The sequence below is a fragment of the Gavia stellata genome, chromosome 16, assembly GCF_030936135.1.
Source record: "Gavia stellata isolate bGavSte3 chromosome 16, bGavSte3.hap2, whole genome shotgun sequence".
NCBI classification, from domain to species: domain Eukaryota; kingdom Metazoa; phylum Chordata; class Aves; order Gaviiformes; family Gaviidae; genus Gavia; species Gavia stellata.
In genome coordinates, this window is record NC_082609.1 from 6,474,646 (window position 1) to 6,496,074 (window position 21,429).

The 21,429-nt window shown below is 42.1% G+C and overlaps 1 protein-coding gene across 4 annotated transcripts; it reads left to right on the top strand.

Moving 5' to 3' along the window:
* The first annotated feature begins 1,546 nt into the window (after positions 1 to 1,546).
* Positions 1,547 to 20,480, top strand: CANX (calnexin). 4 transcript variants are annotated; one of them, XM_059825167.1, is made up of 15 exons: positions 1,547 to 1,570; positions 9,737 to 9,925; positions 10,390 to 10,463; positions 10,993 to 11,051; positions 11,399 to 11,540; positions 12,834 to 12,915; positions 14,367 to 14,559; positions 15,471 to 15,660; positions 16,412 to 16,525; positions 17,001 to 17,157; positions 17,483 to 17,698; positions 18,104 to 18,223; positions 18,329 to 18,464; positions 18,609 to 18,703; positions 19,316 to 20,480. In XM_059825167.1, the coding sequence occupies exons 2-15, from the start codon at positions 9,740 to 9,742 to the stop codon at positions 19,367 to 19,369; spliced, it is 1,818 nt and encodes a 605-aa protein (XP_059681150.1). In that variant the 5' UTR covers positions 1,547 to 1,570; positions 9,737 to 9,739; the 3' UTR covers positions 19,370 to 20,480. The 4 variants fall into 4 exon arrangements, with proteins under 4 accessions (XP_059681150.1, XP_059681153.1, XP_059681151.1 ...); XM_059825170.1 differs by having other exon boundaries at positions 18,612 to 18,703; XM_059825168.1 differs by lacking the exon at positions 1,547 to 1,570 and adding an exon at positions 1,613 to 1,637.
* Positions 20,481 to 21,429: the final 949 nt, after the last annotated feature.

A 21,429-nucleotide genomic window follows, 5' to 3' on the forward strand; every position in this document is an offset into this window, starting at 1 on the left:
TGATTCCAAACTTCAGTGTAAACAGGGATTTGCTGACTTCATTTATGCTGAGCCTTATTTCTGAGCGCTGGGGCCCTGCTTGCATTGTCCTAACGCGGTGGAATTTTCTCTGTGGGGAGATTTATGTTGCTGACTCATTGCATCAACTCAAAACAGATTTATGTTCACACCCCCCCCCCCCTCCCTTCTTCCCACCCCTCCTAGCAATATTGAATTTGGTATTCCTACAGAATACCTCCTATCTGCTGGAACAGGCTGCAGCCCACAGACCACACAGGAGCTTGTTTTAAACTGGATAGTTCAGATGCAGCTTTCCCTTTAACTGTTCCCAGCTGGAGCAGCTCAGACACACATCTTAAGTGCTATTACTGATAGGGTAACAGGAGTCTGCTTTCCTCATCGAGGTGCCTTGTTCATTGCCATCCCACGCTGCTGTACGTACGCAGCAGGAGATGGGGGCTCCTGAAGTTGAATCTTGTTCTGACAGTTACTCGCGGGGTGCTACACGCACCAGTTACCCCCTTTGGCCTCTCCTTCCCAGTCAGTACAGCAGGGACAGTTATTTCTGTATTTCCCTGTGCTTCTGTACCTGTTTGAATGTGTAAATGTTGAGCATTTACACAGTAATTCATCTCTACAGAAATACATGATGTTAATTTTGGAAATACAGTGCGGCTTAAAGCTTCCAATATTAAACAAGGCCTTTTAACAAGAGGCTGCCTGAGCAGCGCTGCCACATTCTAAACACATGGGAGCATGCGTGTCACTTTTTACGGTTTTCTTAAACTCTCAGCTTGTAGTCGAGCAAAAAATACTAGTCCTACTGAATTTTCTGAATAGGCAGGAAAACTTAAAAGCCCTTTCCAAGGAGCTAAGGAATGAGAAGACAGACATAAAGGTGACCTTGCTGTTTAATATCGTGGTGCTCAGACACTGGGACAGGCAGTTGCCTCGCCGGAGACAAGGCCCGGGTAACCCCCCCACCTCCGGCTGCACCGGCAGACCCAGGGCTCCTCCGCTGCGCGGGGTGAAGCAGGCGGCCGCTGGGGTCTCGCTTCAGGGCCTGAGGCAGCAGCGGAGCGAGGGCCTCCCTCAGCCCTCCCCCGCGACCGGGCCGCTTGGGGCGCCACCGTCCCCGCGGCGGGAAGGCCGTGAGGCAGCAGGCGGCGACCGGGCGCGAGCGCTGCCTCAGCCCCCTCCCGCCGGGCGGCCCGGCGCCTCCATCGTCCTGTCAGCCACCGCAGCGCCCCTGCACGGGGATCCGTTGGGTCCCACCTTTCAACGGCCTCCTCTCAACCAGCCAATCACCCAACACTTCCTGTAAGTCCACCAACCAATAACAGCACTCCACGAAGGGCAGCGCCGTTGGGGCGTGTTCTGAGGCGGGCGGGCCGTTGAACGGCGGCGGGGTCAGCCAATCAAGATACTAGACTGGCGGCGGGGCGGGCGGGCGGGCGCTCTCTCCGCCAATGGGAGAGGCGGAGCGAGGTGGGCCGGGGGCGGGGCTGGCGCGCGGTAGATAGGCGGGCGGCGGCGGCGGCGGCGCTGGGCGCGCGGACACGTGACGGAGGTGAGGGCCGCGGAGGGGAGGGGAGGCCGGGGGCGGCGGCGGACGGGGGCGCGCGGGGCTGCGGCGGGTGAGTGCGCCCCTCCCTCCCCCCCAACCGCTACAGCCGGGGCAGCTCGGCGACCACTGGGGTGGGGGAGCGAGAAGGAGGCCCGCCCGCGGGGCATGCCGGGGGGTTGGCGGGGTGAGGCGGCAGGGCAGCCCGGTGAGCCCGGGGGAGCCGGGCCTGCCAGGGGGCGTGCGGCGGGCAGGGCCCGGCGGGGCGGCGGGATGCTGCTGGGCCTTGGGTGTGGTGGGCGGCGGGGAGCCGTGCGCGCGCCCTGGGGCGGGGAGGGCGGTGGATCCCCCGGGAGCCGGGGCGAGAGGGGTTGGCCGTGCCTGGGGAGGCCCTGCGGCTGGGGGCGGGCACGGGCTGCTGCAGCCGGCGCCCGCTCGGCCCCCCGTAGGCCTCTGAGAGGCCTGGCGGGGAGCGGCGGGTCTTCTGGTAAGTTCTGGGACCTCTGGGCTGGGGAGCGGCTTGTGGCAGGGCCGCGGCTGGAGCGGGGCCGATGGGGCGCTTGGTTGCCCCCCTCCCCTGCGACGGGGTGGGACGGGGAGCGGCTGCTGAGGGGGAGGGAGGCGGGGGTCGGAGGTGCATGTGGGTTGCCCGGGTTGGCGTGTGGTTTGGGTTTTATCTGGCTTCTTGTTCTAACGTCGGCCGCTAACGTGTGGAAGTAGTCTTGAGCTACCTAAAAACGCTCACCGCGAGTAGGAAGCCCCGCAGAGCTTGAAGGGGAGGTGGGTGCGGAGCGCAGCGTGTGTGGCCTGGTTCGGGCTGGGTGAGGGGAAGTAGAAGTCTCTGGAAGGGGGAGTTCAAGGCGCAGAACTGGAGGCCCAACAGGTGGGGAAGATGTGGTAATCGAACAGCGAGGGAGGCCAAAGGTGAAGTACAGAGGAGGACACTCTACAGCAGCAAGGTCTGAGAATTTTGGGGACTTGCAATGCAGGCTTTGATTTTTACTGTCCAAATATCATTTATGTTGGGTGTCTTTGAAACAATATATAAATGACATCTCAGGTCTTATTTTTGCCTGAGAATTTTATTGTGTGCTTTTAAAACAAAAAAGCCCCACACCTTTGAATTAAAGCATGCATAGCCTACTGCTTCCTTGTCCGTACTGATTCTAAAGAGTGAACTTTCACATGCAGTTTTGTGGTTAAGAACTTTCTAGGCCATAGAAAGAGAAATGCTGCAGGTGATTTGGTTGTGAAGGGAAGCAGACCTGTATTAGTAGTAGTAGTAATGGTAAAGATCCAGACTTTATTAGTGTTAATGTAATTAATGCTGCAGCATTTGTGCAGAGCATCATGGAAAACTCTTTCTGGAACTTATTTAGAGTATGTTAGATGTCTGAAAACTAGTTTCTAAGACCATAATGTATTTCTAAATGCAGTAAGTTTACTTAAGGTTGTCAAATAAGTATAGCTATCACACAGGTTTTACGGGACATTTTATCCACTGTGGTTTGGGTTGTTGCTAAAATACTGCTATAATAATGTATGAGATAATACAGATAAAGTACTGGTTAAATACATGTTGAAATAAGTTGCTGTAGGTTCACTCTGATGCACTTGAAATGACTTCAAAAACCTCCTTACTGTTGATTTGGTCATGTTATATGGGCTTATCCAAAACACTTAACAAAACTGGGAAAAGCTTTGAGTTCAACTTTGTTTTTATATTAAGTCTCAGTGTTTCTAGTTTAAAAAAAGTATTATGAAGGGAATACTTGTACAATTCACAGACAACATCACAAGCTGTGTATAAGATGTAAACTGCTTCCTGGTGTCAACTGCCCAGCTAGGAAGGGAAGCCTAATGCAAAACAGTAAGAAAGCTTGCAGCTTCCATTAGATTACCCTCTCATTTGATGTGCTGCAGCACTTCCCCCTAAGTAAATGAATAAATCCTTTACAGAGAAAACACTGTGACTTGTACTTAGCCCTGCCTTTTACTTCCTTTTCTGGCCTTTCATTTTTCTGCCTCTAGTAGTGATCGTGATGGCAGCCTGTTTTTGCTGGAATCAATTCTGTAGCAGGGCAAACGAATTGATTTCTAGGCATGATGGTCTGAAAGATCTTGGGGCACCTCCAGATCTCCCCCCACCTAATGTAATTTCCCTAGCAGCCCATCTGTTGTATGGTCAAAAAGCCTTACAGTTCTGTCTTTGCCCTCCAAGGACTTCCAGTTCTGTGGGAACGATCTCTTTGCTGACAAATGGTACATAGTGTTTTCTCCCTTACTGTATCTGCTGTGTTGTACATTATTTTTAGGAACTGGCGTATTTGAAATGCTTATTAAAACCAAGCTTTGTTGCTGTCACCTTTCACACCTCATCCCTTGCCTGGTTTGTGCTCCTTACAACCCAAACAGAAGGCAGCTTTTTCTGTGGGGCTGTCAAGCTCTCTGGGAGAGGTTTGGCTAATTCTTTCCAGGAGGCTTTTTCCTCAAACCTTATGTAGCAGTGTATCCTAGCCACCCCCTCCTTCCCTCGTTTTAAAAAAAGGGACACACACACACACACACACACACACACCACCCCCACAGAGCTCCTGCCTCTGGCCTGTTGTGACTAAGGCAGTTTTAGTTTAGCCTTGTCTGCTGCTCATTGAGTTATGATGTTAAAGGCAAAATCTTCACAGCATTGGAAGTTGCCTAGCTGCAAAACTAAGCATTTAAGGGGGAAAAATAGTGTTGGCTGCATCACACAAATTGCTGCATATATGAATATAATTTTATTATATCCCTCTCAAAGGGGTGGTCAGGTAATGTACTGGTTGCTGAAATGATAGTGTTTGGCCACACAGTTAGTTGTTCAGGTTTGCCATAGAGTGTAGATCTCCTGAATCTGCCTGAAGACAGGTCTGTCTTAGACAAGTGCGGATGACAGAACTGCACATGAAATTATGGCATTAAGCTGACTCTGCTGCCAACAGCTTAATTTCCTTTATCCTTGGCTGCTTACTTTATCTCGCAGTACTTTCACTTCTCCTGCTACAACTCTTTTTGCTTTTGCGTGCTGTATTGGACTGGGGTATTGATTCAGGGTTAGAATAACATGGCAGAAGGACTTAGAGCCATCTTAAAAACAGCTGCTAGTTCATCATGAGGCTGTGTAAACAGTTACCCTGGCACCACAGAGGAGCCAGGATGTGGAAGGTGGAGGGATTGTGAGATGTAGAAAAGGTTTCCTCTGCTATTCAGTAGTCCTGACTTTAAGAAACCAGTGGACTATGAAGTAGGATAGCCAAGCCTTTGCTCAGAAACCATAAAAATCTCATTTGAGAGAGAAAAATGGGTATCTGTATCTCAGTCTTTCTGTTCTTGTCTCCTTGCATTTTTTTTGTTGTGATGAATTTCTTTTCTTTTTTGCCATTAAATTTTTCTTCCATAATTCTTGCCTTGCATGAGGGTGTGTTGTGCTTGTTTTCACTGGTGTGCTTCCACTGTAAATACCATTCTGAAATCCAGTATTTGGAACACAGGACTTTGCTAGCAAATTTTGCTCTTCCTATATTTAAGTCATTCAGCTGTTGCTTCAGATGCTGCTGAAATAGAAACCACTGATGCTCTTCCAGTTAAATTGCTGAGGTGTAGTTCAGAGTAAGTGGCTAATTTTTAATAAGACCCATTTCATCTGACTGTTAATTCTTCTAAAAAAGTAAGTAGTAAACTAGATAGCCAGTGGCAATTCAAATGTACTTATAGATTCTGAAATATGCAGTGTTAAAAACTGGCTTGATGAACCACTCAAATAGATTAGTAACCAAGGAGATGATTAAACTGGTTTTGCAGGCTCTGTTTGACCTGACAGGGAAGTTACTTTCTAAATAGTATGTTCTGGAAGTATGATAGCAAAGGACTTAACCTTTGTGTGGGCCCTTTCACTGTCCATCCTTCCCCAGGACGTGGATGTTAGAATGATGACAACTGTCTGCTGCATGGGTCAAGTGTTTCCAGTATCATGCCAATATTTAAGAACTTTCCCCTTTATGCCCAGTGAAAGGGAAATTCTAAATAAAAATAAATCTCTGAAGCTGCATGACTTCTTGAAAGCCTTGAAATCCAGAGGTAGCAATCCCTTAGCCCTACATTTTAAAAGTGCCACTCTATGGCAAGAAGCTGATGCTGTCTCTGAATCTCACTCCAATTTGGTTTAGTTATTACTTTGTAAAACATAAAAGTCTTTGTAGTGTGACTGTTCCAGGTGTCTGTTTTCAGTGCTCTGCTATAGCTTCCATAAATTCCAGGGGAAAATGCTTTGGCCTTTTGACAGTCGGGAGTTGGTGAACAGTGCTTAAATGTCAGCTATATATTTTCTAGTGTAGAAGCTGGCTGTGGATGGACACACAGACAGAACAAGTGGTTTGTTAGCCCTGGCAGTCTCGATCTATCTTCCTAGTTAGTATTTTGGTATTATATTGCAGTAGCTTTCCCTCTGATCCAAGTGGTGTGCCAGTGTCTGTAAGTGTCTGAAGACCTTATTAAAAAAAGAAGTGGATGAAGTTTAAGTCATCTCTGACTTGCAGTAGTGTTATGGTGAAAATGAGGTGCACTGAAGTAGAATGGAGACGTCAGAAGCTGTCGCCTATTATGAAAGGGTTCCTTTGTTAAAGGCTTTCAGCAGTTGCATGATCAGAAATACACTAACCTTCAGAAATATTACACAGTTAAACCTAAAGACGGGAAGTGCAGGCAGTGTCAAAAATGTCTAATGATGATAATTGCTTGGAAATTGGATACTACTTCAAGGGAGAAATCTGATCATGATAGAGGAGGTGGCTGTGCATCTGAAGGTTAGACTACATTTTAGGTGACTGATTGAACACCTGTAGCTGTAGCAACTTAAAGCTCCACTGAAAATTAGTTTATGCCTGTTTGGTATAAAACCGGAGTTTCTTCTCTCTCCCCCTCCCCTCCTGTTCTATCTTCTCTTTAGGAATAACCTAATTTACTAGGGCATAATCATGTTTATGTTGTGTCCCTAAGGATTGTGTGAAGCGAAGCTGAAATTTTCTCCTGTAGCAGTAGATCCATTGTGGACAGAAGTAGCTCTTTAAATATCGAAAATGTGTGCTTAACTTAAATTGATCTTCTGAGACCATACTGTCTTTTATTTCTTCTAATTCAGTTAGTTTGTATATTGTTACAGATTAACAGAATAAGGAGCTTGGCATGACAACTGGCAGTTGCAGGAGATACTACCAGTCTGTACTCAAGGTATATGAATGGTAGCTTATGTTGAATTTGGGAATGATTGAATACATAGGAGGTGTCCTAAACAGCTTTCTATAGGGATAAAAACTTGTGAATACTGCTTGCCAGTGATTATAAAGAGGCAAGGACATGAAACTGGATTATCTTCTCTTCATACTTTTAGCATTCTTTTTTGGGGGAGAAAAGAAAAGCTGGCTTGGCAACTTGAACAGATAGTACTTCTAGGTTGAAATGAGGTTCCCCAGGCCTCAAATTCAGACAGAGTGTTAACTGATAAATGTAGACCTACAGGGTAGACACCTATGGCTGTATCAGGAGCACATATGTGCAGAGTGGCATAGCTTCTGCCCCTGCTGTATGGGTCACTGATAGAATTGTCTTATTTCACTAGGATGCTTTGACAGAAGAATTTCTGGAGCAACCTTGACTGCAACATGAGGCTATGTGGCCTTGCCACTTACATGCTAGCGTTTTCCGAAGTCCATTTGCTTCTGACAAATATTTCCAAAGGGTTGTAGCTGGGGTGTGATTGTGAAGTAGGTAATTATTATGTATGGAGTCGGTACTGGCACGAAAGTTGGGGGGATGATTACATTCTTTCATGAAAACTTTATTGCTGGTTGGCTAGTGGTGAGATTACTCAAGGGATTACTTGCATGCTAAATCATCAATGTCCTTTGCACAGGCTTGGGAGGAGGTATGCAGAAACTGCTTTCTCTTAGGAGAGGAGAGAATTGGCTTATCTTTAACCTTGTTATATTTTTAAGATTAATTTCTTCATATCACTTTCCAAATCATGAAGTGGTCGTTCTGTCTGCATAATAGAATTTGAAAGCAGTTATAAAACTTGGGGTAAAATCTCACTTAAATTTAGCGCTCTCAAGCATATTTGGTGAGGCCCTGTTGATAAGGTAAGACAAAATGCAACCCTCCCCTTGGAAAGATGAGATGCCATCTCATCTGTAGTTGCTTTGGTCACACAGGACACATCCAGAGCTCTAAACATCACTTTTTCAAATGAAGTTTCAGGCTCTTGTTTTCTGTACTGTTTTTATGCTGGTAGATGTGAGTTTATTCAGAGAACATGCTCTCAGTGCAAGAGGAGCTGGAACTTCCAAGGGTACCGATGTTTGCTTGACAGTTTACATTCCTTGGCTTTACTAATGTGGGAACCACAATACAATAAGAGCTATGATCTGCTATAAGGTCTAACTGTTTTCAATTTTGGCTGTACACTGTGTATTCAGCAAACAAGCTTTGCTCGCATGTAACAACAATTGAAAGTTTTTTGTCAGTTCATGCTGTGAATGGTGTCCTTTTGGCTCAGAGGTGTTTCAGTGCAGTTGCCTGAACTATGAGGGGGAGGGTTGTGAGCATGCATTTAGACCATAATCCTCAAGGCCATCGCTATTGTTAGAAAACTGGCTGCAATTGCATGTTGCTGTAGTGATAAACTGGACGTGACCTCAGCACAAGTCTTTAAAATACAATTTTGTTGTAGTTATAAAATGTCTCCTCTGCTGTTAGAAGTAAGTTAAAGAATAATCTAAGAGCAGTAGATCTGGTATGCAATATAGTTTTGGAGTATTGGATAGTGCTGAGAAGCCTTTAAGACTGTAGATTCTTTTAGTTGCCTAAACTTGCTTTGGAAAGTTGAAAGTTTGTTTTCTAGGTGATCATATGCCCCTACAGGCACTATTAACTCTGCTTGAGTTATGTTTGTAAGTCTACAGGGCTACATCCTGAGGCAGGAGTGTAAGGAAGGAGGGGATGTTTGATTTTAATACTTTTCTGAAAGCAAGTATAGTCTCAGTTACAACTCTGATTTTGGAAGAAAAATTCAACTCTGTTGAATGTGATTCAACAGAGAAAAGGCGAGCAAGGCACAGGTGGTTTTTGTGTGGGTTTTTTTGGAGATAAAACTACGAGCAGCATGCTAGGAGTGTTGCCTTCTGTATCAACCTAAAGGTGCAGTGATCTTGTAGTTCTTCTAGCAAGAAAGTGAAACTGAAACCCATTTTACTTATAAGCTCTTTTGAGCTGCAGCTTGCTAAGGTCTACCATATTTTAGGTGTGATGATGTGCTGGGCACCTTATAAATTAGTTGAAGTGCAATATTTTAATTCTGTAAAGCCTCTATTAACAGATATTCTTCTTCTTTGGTCATCCTGTTAAATTAGAGATCGAAAGAGAGGAATCAAATGAACTGTCTGTTAAATAGTAAGAAATTTTCTCCTGGGTCTGCCTCAGTAGCCTCAACTGCTTGTAGACATCTGCCAGTAGTATCAATGACTGTTGGCAGTAATTCTAGAATCAAACCTGGAGAAGGGGACTGATGAATGAAAATGCCAGTGTCCCACAGTTGAAAGGACAAAAAAAATATTGACCAGGAGATAGAGGATTGATTCCTCCATAGATTACTCTCTGCTTGAAAGACCTAGCTAATTGTATTTCAATTCCTGAACTGAATGGAAATTTCAGTTTCCGCATGATGCATTTAAAGTCCTTCATAAGCAAGAAATAGGTTTTCTGTTTAGATTTTTGCAGTTACATAGGTTGTGGTGTTGTGTACACGTGTCTGCTGTTCTGCTCATGAACTGTGGCAGTGTAAGAGCAAAATTATGACACTTCTGCGGCATAATCTGCAGGACTTGCACACATGGTCCTCCACTCAGTTAATGTCTGTTTCATATTAAATACTTCAGCTTTACGTTGTATTCCTCTACAGCTTTTAGAGCTGTCTCAGCCAGCCAAATGCAGTAAATAAGAGCTGAAAAGATAAGTTTGCACTTTTCTTTCAGTGGTATGACTAGGCACTTTACCTTTTGTCTTGGATGCTTGGTTTTGTACTGAGAAGCAATGCTTCACTCCACGTGCAGTGTTGGCTTGACCTCTTTGCCTTATCTTATTCAGATCATGGAGCTGAAATGGCTACTGTATGTGACCCTGCTAGCTCTTGGGACTCTTGCTGTCCAGGCACATGATATGGATGATGACAATGATGGTGATGATGTAGTTGATATCGAGGATGACTTGGACGATGGCATTGAGGAGGCAGAAGAGTCAAAGCCCGAAACGAGCACTCCTCCTCCAACTCCAAAGGTTTGGCATGGAACTTCTTTTAAAAATTGAATTACTGCTTGTGTTGTGGTTAATGTAAGTCTGATCAGAGTTGTCTTTACTTTGCTAACATTTAATATGTTGTGGTGTTATTAAAGATGTTATCTGGAAGTAGGGCTTGGATTTAAGCCTAGCTGCTTCATTCTTATTCTCATGTCCCCCACGTTCTTCCTGAAAACTTAAATCCACTCTTGAAATCTGTGATGTGATTATCAGGAGTTAACGCTAATGTTTCCAGCTAGAGATACACTTTAGTTTTAGTTGCAGACAAGCACAATGGCTTGGCACAAGTAGCAATATTTACGTAACTTCTGTATTGATGTTGCAAGGCTGTTCCAGGTAAGCTGTGCTTGAGTGTAGAGTGGAAATGTGAGCTGTGTATGTCTCTAATTCTTTAGTAGAGAATGTGCCTTGAAAGGTGCATAAACGCTTCTCTTCTCCAATAGGTTACGTACAGGCCCCCAGTCCCAACTGGCGAGGTGTATTTTGCGGAGTCCTTTGATAAAGGAACTCTGGATGGGTGAGTATGATCTGACAGATGATTCAGTATAGCAAATAATTAAAAAAAAAAAAAAAATTGGTGAAAGGCAATTAAACACTCTCTAGAGCCTGTGTTATTCAAAATTGAATCAAAAGGTTGGCAAGGATTACACCAGTGACTATATGAGGCTGGCTGTTAAAAGTGCTGAGATAAACTAGTATTTCCTTAAGTTCTAGTAACAAGGGGGAGGTGAGCCGTACATGTGTAGTGTTTTAATCCTCATCTGACTTTTTACTTCAAGTAATGTGACGATGGTGAGGTGGTACTATTTTTTTTTTTTTTTTTTTACAAGAACAAGGCACCGAGGCCGTGATCCTACTTTGCGGGTGGGGTGGGAAGTGGCAACTGCAGAAAACTTGGCAGGCTTGGGGGATAGAACTTCTCAGGGGATCAAGACACTGGGGTGTAGTCATAAGACAGCAAGGGCTGTCTTATCTTAAGGGCAGGATTTTGGGGGGGAGTAGGGGGAGGAGTATGGTTTTCTGACCATTGCATGTCTGTCTTCTAGATGGATCCTTTCCAGAGCCAAAAAAGATGATACGGATGATGAGATTGCCAAATATGATGGTGAGTCCAACCTGGGTTTTGGATGATAGATATTTCTGATGTCTTTTGTCATATCTGAAGAAGAGGTGCAAGCCTTCATTTTCTGTTTCCCAGTTAAAATTATATTCACTGGAGCAAGTGGAAGGAGCGTTTATATACCTGGCTAAGAATATAGAGTGCAGTTCTGATTTAGACAAAATATCCCCTTGGAGATTATTTTAAAATAATTTTTAGTAAAGATGTTACACTAATAACTTGATAAGGTACCCTATAGGGTGTTATTGCAGAATGCTGACTATCTTCAAAATCCAGCTAAACAAAGACTGTCTTGAACAAGTTTTGATAATGTTTGGTTAATTTCTTTCCAGGTAAATGGGAAGTCCAAGACATGAAGGACACTAAGCTTCCAGGAGACAAAGGGCTTGTATTGGTAACCCGAGCCAAGCATCATGCAATTTCATCCAAACTTTCAAAGCCTTTTGTATTTGATACCAAACCCCTTATTATACAGTAAGTAAAGGATAACTCAGTGTTCTGTTATTTCAAGGGTGACATGATAGCAGGCTGAGGTTAATTCCATAACTGAGCTTTTGTTGACTGGGGGTCTAGATGACACAAGGTCCTCTAACCTATTATTATGTTTAAGTAAGAGTAAAATAACAACACAGATTCCTAAAGTGGGAAGTTAGGAACAGCATAGGTCCCTCTGAAGCCTGAAGAGGAAAGAAGTCTGTGAAAACTAGACTTGGTAACCTGTCTTGGGACTTGAATTCACTTGATTTAATTGTAGTAACAAGGTCAGGCAACCAACTTTTGTACTGCTAATTGTGAAAGTACTTGTCCTTTTGGACAAAAGCTGGTCTGTATGTACGTCAGTGCACTTCCTTATGCAGTAAGCTGCCCCGTTTCTAAGGTGGAGTGGACAGAGTGGTAAAGATGCACTCGTTTCCTCCTTGCTTTGTCTTAGTTCATCTGTCATGGAAGATGAACAGCTTGCCTAGCTCTGTCCATGACCGATGTAGAAGAATCTACTTGCATGTATGTTAGACTAGCAAGAAGGGGGGGGTGGGGGGGGGATCATTCAGTGAGAACAGTTGAATTGTGGATTATTACCTACTTAATCAGTGTTAAACAAAGAGTAAGCTAGTTCATATTTGCACAAGATAATGAATTGGTCATTTTGCTTTGCATGACTGTTTAGTTTTGGCTCAAAATACAAGGCTAAAAATAAATCCCAGTGGTCATCCACTCCAGCTGCTGGCATTGAGAAAGGATCAAGCATACTTAGCCTATTCCTGACAGAGATGTTTTGCCTTTTTCAGACTCCTTGGCATCCCTAAATATACTGTTGTATGCTTATAACCCTAAAGGGGCATCTTCCAGGATCCAATTGTTGTTGCTTTGGTAGTCCTGTAAATTGAGTTGTCTGACTGCCATAGTAGTTGTGGGGAAAACAATTGGCTTGCCTTCATCTCTGTTGCAGTGTCTTACATATTGGAAAGCTTTTTCTTCCTTCTCTCTACTTCTAGTTCATAATCTTCTAGACCAGCACTCAATTCCTTTAATCTTTTCTGTCAGGTTAAGTCTTCTAAATCCTCAATTTTTCTTGTTTTTCAGGCCCTTATGGATATTTACTTAGTCCTTAGAGTGCAGCGTATATTTTTAATATTCACTGGGCATATGATTTAAAGCAAATGAGAACAAAACAGTCTTTTAATTTGTACTTGAAAATTGTAATTGTGTATTACAGAAGTATTTTTCCTCATGTATAACATGTTCTCCTCTGTTCAAAACTAAAATTAGATATGAAGTTAACTTCCAGAATGGAATAGAGTGTGGCGGGGCCTATGTGAAATTGCTTTCAAAAACCCCTGAATTGAACCTGGTGAGTAATGTTGCTACTATGAGTATTAGACATGAAAGAAATATTTTTCATTTTGTTTCTTCCTGACGAAACCTCTTCAGTAAAGGCGTATTTAGGGCCTGATCTCCAAAGTACTTTGCACTTGGCAGTTTCCCACTGTTTTCGGTTGGAAAGGATAAATACTGAAATCTTCTGGCCTCTTGAGTGAAAACTCTGGAGTTTCCTAGTAGCTGAGCAGTTCCAGACCTTTGCTGAAGTCTGCCGTACTTCAGATTTCCCTAGGTTCTGGGACGAAAGAGGAGGTATCTTACGAGAGTAGACAGTGTATGAACCTTCTCAGGAAGCTGTTGCCTAGAAGGAAGATTTTGTTTCATCTTCTAAAACAGACTAATGCAAATAACTAAAAATATACTTTGCATTTATTGCTTTGCCGTTGACATGTGAGCCCACTTGTGAGTAACTGGGTATATTTTAAAAAAAGTCTTGAGAGGTTGGACTGCATACAACCTTTATATGTTCAGCTGCACACGCTAGCTATATAGAACCATTTGCTTCATAAATGACCCTTGAATGCATTGCCTTAAAAGTGTGGTCAATGGAGAGACCATGCTACAACTCCAAAGGATTAAGAATCATTTTCTCTCCTTTCAATCATGTACTGACCTAAAGTGGTTTAGCCTTTTCAGACAAAGCTTAACTGCTGGGTCATCTTGCATAGGCTTATGTAGCCAATGGGTTTTCTTTAAGCCATCTTTCTAGGCTTCACAGGAAGTATCTTTTATGGCTTGTTACCCATCCTTCTCCTTTCCTTCTGCAGTCTCATTGCAGTTGTATTATTAATAGATATTCCAAATCATTAAAAAAAAGACACCCAAAAAAAACCTACTTGGCTGTCTAACCAGTTTCATGTATGCATTGAATTTTAAGATAACGTGAGCAAGAACAAATAGACTTGCTTGCAGTGTTCAAAGGTTGAGATTATTATATCCAGTTAGCTCTCAGATTGAGACAGTACACCACTTTATAAGTGTGTAAACTAAATACAACTTGGCCTCGCTTCTAATGCTGCTTATCACTTTGTGTGAAAGAAACTCACTGGACCAGCTAGTCATTCGTTATTACCAGTAACTGATACTTCTATATTGATAGCTTTCAAAATCCTTTATTATGATATAGAGATATACTTAAACATTTTGTGGTTGTCACTTGCACTTATTTTTTTGATAACATGCGACCAGCTGTTGTTTTCCATCTGGAAAGTAGACACCAAAGGTGTAAAATCAAGTAGCTGGGATAATTCTGCTGTTTTCTCTAGAGGCTTGTAGTCATGATGCAAGCTTTCGTGTGGGTACTTCGCTGGCTTGATATCCAAGTTGCAGAATAATTTCTAATGAATTGGGGGTTCTTACACCAGGCAGTGACTTAAGTTGTATTTCAAAATAATGGAATGAACTCTTGCACTGTATTTAAAGGATCAGTTCCATGACAAAACTCCATATACAATCATGTTTGGCCCTGACAAATGTGGAGAGGACTATAAACTGCACTTCATCTTCCGGCATAAAAACCCAAAGACTGGCAAATATGAGGAGAAGCATGCAAAGCGTCCAGATGCAGACCTGAAGACTTACTTTACTGATAAGAAGACCCATCTTTATACTCTGGGTACGGTGACTTGTTAACTATGCATGTTAATAACTACTACTATGTTTCCTGAATCAAAAACTCATAAAATGAGCCAGATGAACAACTGAATATTTGTGTCAACACACCATACAACTAAAAACCACTTGAAAGCTCTGAATGCAAAAACTGATCTTATTATACAAAGGCTTATTTTTCCTCGTAAGAAGTCTTGATTCATGTAAGAAAGATCATGAGACCTTGAACTTAATAGTTAAAGGAGAACTGAATTTCAGAGCAGTCGTGAGTCACTTGATATGCTAAGTATATCCAAAATAATTATCAACATGTATAAACTGCATGAATGCTGCCCCCTAGTAATTTGGGGTATACTAGGCTTTAGATTTAGAGGGATAATATTCTTTCTTGATGCTTTCATAGTACCAGACAAACTCAGTGGTTCTTGGAAGTACAGTGTCTGGTCTGGTGTATTAGCTGTGACCAAAATCTTTCAGGGAGTGCTCAGGAGGATCTCTCTAGTTTTTCCTACTACTGAGGCAGCAATGGATAAAGGAGTGAGATTGAACTCCTGTGAGCCAGTAGTAGGGAGTCTTATTCTTCAGTAGAATGTGAATATGTTCATTCTTACTACTAAAGCAGTACTTACTGTGCCAAAGTCAACTTGCTGTGGTCACTGGTAAATAAAGCTTTTAGCATATTAAAGTAGGACCCCTGCAATGAGTCTTCTTTCTCACAAGGTGAGATTTGGTACATTGTCACTAGTTATACTTTGGCATAAGGAGAAAGGTTCTTAACAATTCTTTAAAACAGATGCTTGATAGGTGGTAGCTTGGATTGCTGAAGTTTTAATTGTACAGTAGGGATGAGTGATGCTTTATGATGCATGCTTTGTATCATATATGTAATGGCTACATGAACTTTTTTCCTTACAGTCTTGAATCCTGATAATAGTTTTGAAATACTGGTTGATCAAACAGTTGTCAATAGTGGGAATTTGCTAAATGATATGTCTCCTCCTGTGAATCCACCCCGAGAGATTGAGGACCCGAATGACCAGAAGCCTGAGGACTGGGATGAAAGACCAAAAATCCCAGACCCAGATGCTGTTAAACCAGATGACTGGTAAGCTATTGGAGGGGTGGAATTGAGGGAGGCCTTAGCCTGCTAATTTGGTCCTGATCAAAAAGTCTTTCTTAGATGACTTATAGAAGGTTTTGAGTCTCACCCTTATAAGCAAAACACAGTCAGTTTACGCATCTGAGCAGCAGTTTGGTAGCAAAGGCAGACAGGATCCATGTCCTCTGGGAATTAACTGTTTGGTGCTCATGTTACTATGCTGGCCACAGATGAAGGTTTTACTGAAACAGCTATGCTAGCTGATGCTTTCATCCTTGATGGGATCAAAAGATGAGCTGCAGAACATATAACTGTAAGATGTTTGTAGCTGTTTGTGTAATGCATAGTTACAAGTGACTGTAACTTGTAAGTGAAATATCTGACATCCTAAATCAGAAACTGATACTGGGTTTCTGTCTCTGAACCTATGCTTTGTGAACCATAAACTCAATTTAAAGCTCAAATGTGTGTTTGCAGCGACCAGTAAGGTATGGGATTTGTTGTAGTATGCCCTTTCTAGGTTGGTTTTGAAAAATAAGTAGTATTACCTTACAGTTGGTGCCATGACTGTGCCATGAGGCATGTGTATAGGTAGCAGATTACAAGGCAATTCTGTTCTGAAATCACACTTACCCTATCAGAAGTGAAGCTGGCTGGTTGTCTGTATTAGTGGGCTTGTTCAAAGTCTATAGAATCATGCCTTGGGTTTAAGAACTTTTATGTGTTGTGTGTTAATACATAATATTCTGTTCTCAAGGGATGAGGATGCTCCTGCAAAGATCGCAGATGAAAATGCAGTGAAACCGGAGGGCTGGCTGGATGATGAGCCAGAATACGTCGCGGATCCTGACGCTGAGAAGCCTGAAGATTGGTATGTTTACTGCCTGTTGCAAAAGACAGTAAATACTTCATAGCTTTGGTACTGGCTTTTACAAGTGTTGCTTGCTAACTAAGTCTTCAATTCAGGCTGTCCTTCTTCAAAAGTAGAAGGTAGAGTTAGTCTGAGGAGTCTTGTGTTCCTGCGTTCACCTGCACACTTTTCAACTTCTCTGTAAGAGTAAGCTGAACAGGGCAGGGATGGTCATTTTGCAGTTGTACCATACTTGGAAGGTGTGGTGGGGCGCTGTGCTCAGGGACTGGGTTTTGTTGAGCTTCTGTGCTTCCAAGCTACTTCTTGAAATCCTCATTCCTCTGCAGTGTCTTTATCTGCACACCTATGCTATACAAAGTTTCAGTATCTCCATTTTATGGTAGGAATTTTAACTTTCCCAGAAATCAAACATTGGCTAAGTCTTATTCTGTATAAAGACAAGGGATGAACTTCAAAACTGAATTTCCCTTTTCAGGGATGAGGATATGGATGGTGAATGGGAGGCACCTCAGATTGCAAATCCTAAATGTGAGACAGCCCCTGGCTGTGGTACCTGGCAGCGACCAATGATCGACAATCCAAACTACAAGGGCAAATGGAAGCCTCCTATGATTGATAACGTGAACTATCAGGTTGGTGTTTTCATTGCTTAAACTGCTGGCCAATGCAGCATTTCTCTTACAAAAAGCAGAATGATTTAGATCCATCAGGTGTAATTAAGAATACAAATACTGTCATGGTTGTGCTGTGTTTCAAGTGGACAGATTCAAAGTGGTTTCTTACTTGGCTTCACTTCTTTGTAGCACAGATGAAAACTGATTCCCAAAACCTGATGAGCTGCACCCATAGATACTGTAATTAAGTGCAATGGATTGGTCTTTCTCTTCATTCAAAATGGGCTGAAAACTAAAAATTGTATTATAACAGGTGAGGCTGAATGTCTTTTGTCTTTCCTAGGGTATATGGAAACCCAGGAAGATCCCAAACCCAGATTTCTTTGAAGACTTGGAACCTTTCAAGATGACTCCCTTCAGTGCTGTGGGACTTGAGCTATGGTCAATGACTTCTGACATCTTTTTTGACAACTTTATCATCTGTACTGAAAGAGCAGTGGCTGATGATTGGGCCAGTGATGGATGGGGACTGAAAAAGGCAGCCGATGGTGCTGCAGAGGTGAGAAAGAAAGGTTTGTGTGCTTCTGATTACAACAGTAGGAGCATTGCTGCTGTTCTCTCCCACCGTCTTTATCAATATATGTACCAAGGCTAGGGGTTATGGTAAACCAGATTGGAACCTCAGTTACCAATTATAATATGGTAGTGGTTGCTCTAAGTAGCAATGAGTCCTCACTGTTCTTTTGTGACGTTTTTGCTCTGACAATTGGACTGTTAACTTCAGCCTAATTCTTAATTTGTAAACTATGGAAAAAGTACTTGTGCAGGTTAGCTTTAATTTTTTTGAGGTATGAAATACAATGTTCAAAGTTGCAAAAAGCCTATTTGAAAATTCTGTAGCTTAAACTTCACTGCTACAACTTGCTGTATGGGATGAAATTTGACAGTTCTTTTTATGTTATAGCCTGGTGTTGTGGGCCAGATGATGGCAGCTGCTGAAGAGCGTCCCTGGCTTTGGGTAGTCTACATCCTTACTGTGGCTTTGCCAGTGTTTCTTGTTGTCCTTTTCTGCTGTTCTGGGAAGGTATGCATTTTGTCCAATAGTAAGTAATATAATCTTTAAAAAGAGATTCCGCAAAATGTGCCTTAACGTCACAAATAATTGCCTGGTTTTGACAATTTTTTTTAGAAACAGCCAAGTGCTGCAGAATACAAAAAGACTGATGCTCCTCAGCCTGATGTGATGGATGAGGAGAAAGAGGAAGAAAAAGACAAAGGCGACAAGGAGGAGGAGGAAGAGGAGGAAGCAAATGAGGAAAAGCTAGGTTGGTAAACTAGATAATCTTGAAACAGTTTGAGTTTTCTCTCTGACAGAATAAAACAGCAGGATTGGCAGACATGGAGTAAAGCCAGTGATGAAGGTAAGTCAGAAATGAGAATGAGATTTTTTTTTTTTTAATTTCCCTTAGAAGAGAAGCAGAAAAGCGATGCTGATATAGGAAGTGCTAGTCAAGAGGAGGAGGAGGAAGAGGAGGAGGATGAGGACAGGAAACCTGCATCAGAGGTAAGAGTGCTTAATCTTTGAGGGAATTCTTGTGCATTTTTTTCCTTAAGTCATGCAGCACAAGCCTTAAAGTGTTAAAATGTAACCTGGCTCACCTGATACTCCCTTCCACTGTCAGAATTTCAGAAAACTTTTATCACCCTGCGGAATAGGAATTGCTGTGGCCAACTTCAGCAGAGCTGGGCACCTTGCTAAAGGCACTGCGGTAGACCCTGCATTGTGAGAGGAGTGGGATTGTGTGGAATGCATCTTCTTGAAGCAAAAGGCTTATTCAGTGTTGTATGCAGTCAGGATATGACCACTTGAAGTGCTCCACACGGACATAATGGCTGACTTTAAAATGGGTGGAGTCTTGCTTGAAGTTAAAGGGATTCTCACAGCAGCAGCTGTTGAGTACTCTCAGCAAATAGTGTACATCCACTGTGAAAACAAGAGGATTTCTGTTTGCTATGTGTCGAAAGGAAGGGTAGTAACAGCAGTAGGTCCTTTCAAAAATTAAATCCTAACATAGAACTGAAAGTAGATTATTCTTTGTAGGTTTGCTCAAAATGGTTTTTAAGGGTGTTCTTAGATTTTATTTCCTTGATGTTTACACAAATTACTTTCTTGCAGGAGGAGGAAACTGTGAATAGATCACCCAGAAACAGAAAGCCAAGGAAAGATTGAAAAAAAGTCATAAGAACTTGATCTGTGATTTTTTTTTTTTTTCAAATGTGGTTCTGGGAGAGGACCTTGGACACCTTACATTGAAACTTGGACAAACCTCAAGATTTCACTATCCACAGGTTCCAGTCACACTATCCAATGTAATGGAGTGTCTAGCAGTAAAATATTTGCAATCATCTGTTTTAAAGAACATCATTCCTGTAGAAAGAATGCATTTAATGTAATGGGCTGTGGATTTTGGAATGTAACATAACTAACCTTTTCACTTTCAGTTTTAAATATTCTTTTCTGTTTTTAAGTAGATTGGTAGAACTTTTCCGATCTCAAACCTTGGCTTAATTTAATATATTAATTAGTGAAAAATAACAATGAATCTTGAAAGTGCTAGGTGATAAAAAATGCAGTTTTATAACTAGTTTTTTTACAAATATGTAAATTCCTAAATGCATCAATGTCTTTATATCCCTTAAAATTTGATAATTGTTTAAAGTTGTCAATGTATTTGACAGCCCTTCTGCCATCAAAAGAAAAGAGAACTGGGGGGAGATGTATAGGGAAACTAATAGTGAAATTCTCTTAATCAATCAACTTCATTCTTTTGGGGGGACGGGAAAGAGGAAGAAGGGGTGGGGTGGAAGGAAGGGGTTAGTCTATAGAATATGCATACTGTGCATGGCTAAAGCCCTGTTAAGTGTTGACGAATAATCTAGGATTTGGAGTGGGTCTTCTTAATGTGGCATTTAATCCTGCGGACCTTGCAGATAAGGGATCTTCTTAGTTCTTGAACTCTTTGTAAAGCTAATGGGTGGGGGGCTGTTAGACTACTTCCCCCTTTCCCCTCTGTTCAGCCACTGATGCTTTCCTTTCTCTGTGACTATACAGCTTTTTCTGAGTGCAGCTTTGCCTCAGTTGCTGAAGTGCTTCATGTTCAGCTCATCATCAAACTCTATTTTTATAGCTAGGCCTACTCCTTTCCAGGGTCCAAACACTGGATAGGACAGTGTCCCATATCCTCTCACTGTTGTCACTGTATGTCTACTCCTGTAGAAATGGGGGAGGTAGTCAGGTAGACAAGTTGAACTGAGTATTTGTTAAGGAAAAAAAAAAACAACCAAGATGTCAGTATTGTAGGTGGGGAAGGAGCATGTGGAATATCTTAACTGGTATGTGAAACTGTTTAAGTCTTTTATCTGCTCTTCATGTAACAAATGCATCCTAAATTATATTGTGAATGTTAGGAGTTCCAATTCCAGCTGAATAAATTTTTTTTAAAGCGTTGAGTCTACCATATTATACTGTTTCAAACACTTTTTTTTGTGGAATGCAGGTGATCACTACAAGAGCATACCTCTGAGGGTGAAATCTATGTAACTTCATTACACTGTACCAAATATGTTGGCGTTTGGATGTCTATATAGATAAACTTTTGCCTTTGTTTAGAGTGAAATTAAATGTCCTGAAATTATTCTTCTTGCACTGAATTTAAACACTCCAGTGTTGTTTGATCATAGCATAGGTATAGTGTGGGGAATAACTCCCAGGGGTTGGGGAGGGAAGAGTGTTCCAATTACCTTGCAAACAATCTAACTAATTACCAAAAGACTCTTGTTTTTTGGGGTTTTTGTAAAACATCTTTTGCTGCCTGTCCTTATGTTGTATCCCTTGGTTGTTGTGTTTGAAATATTATTAGTGATCACAAATGCATAGCAGGATTTCTTGATCTTTCTGCAGTGTGCAAATAAACTATTGTGAGCAAGATACTGGAAGTAATTTCAGACTTCTGTTGGGAGCTATTGCATGTTTAGAATGCCTTTGCCTGTTGAACACCTGGTAAATACTGCTCCTTACTGCAAAAATAGCTTATACTCTGACATGGAAGATGTCATAGCTTAAGTATTGCTACTAGCTTGTTCTCAGGACTGTATTTTTATCAAGGAGCAGCTGCTATTTATGACTCTCAGTCCTTTGAGATGAAGTGTATGTAAATGGTTTCAATTCAGCTAACATTTTGAGCACAACATAATCAAATGTTTTTTATCTTAATATGCAAATTGCCTTAA

Bases quoted from the DNA above. Each gene is read 5' to 3' on its own strand.
- CANX (XM_059825167.1), top strand. From the start codon at position 9,740: ATGGAGCTGAAATGGCTACTGTATGTGACCCTGCTAGCTCTTGGGACT. The intron at 10,464-10,992 runs GTGAGTATGATC...TCTGTCTTCTAG, and splicing joins GATAAAGGAACTCTGGATGG to ATGGATCCTTTCCAGAGCCA. The intron at 12,916-14,366 runs GTGAGTAATGTT...CTGTATTTAAAG, and splicing joins AAACCCCTGAATTGAACCTG to GATCAGTTCCATGACAAAAC.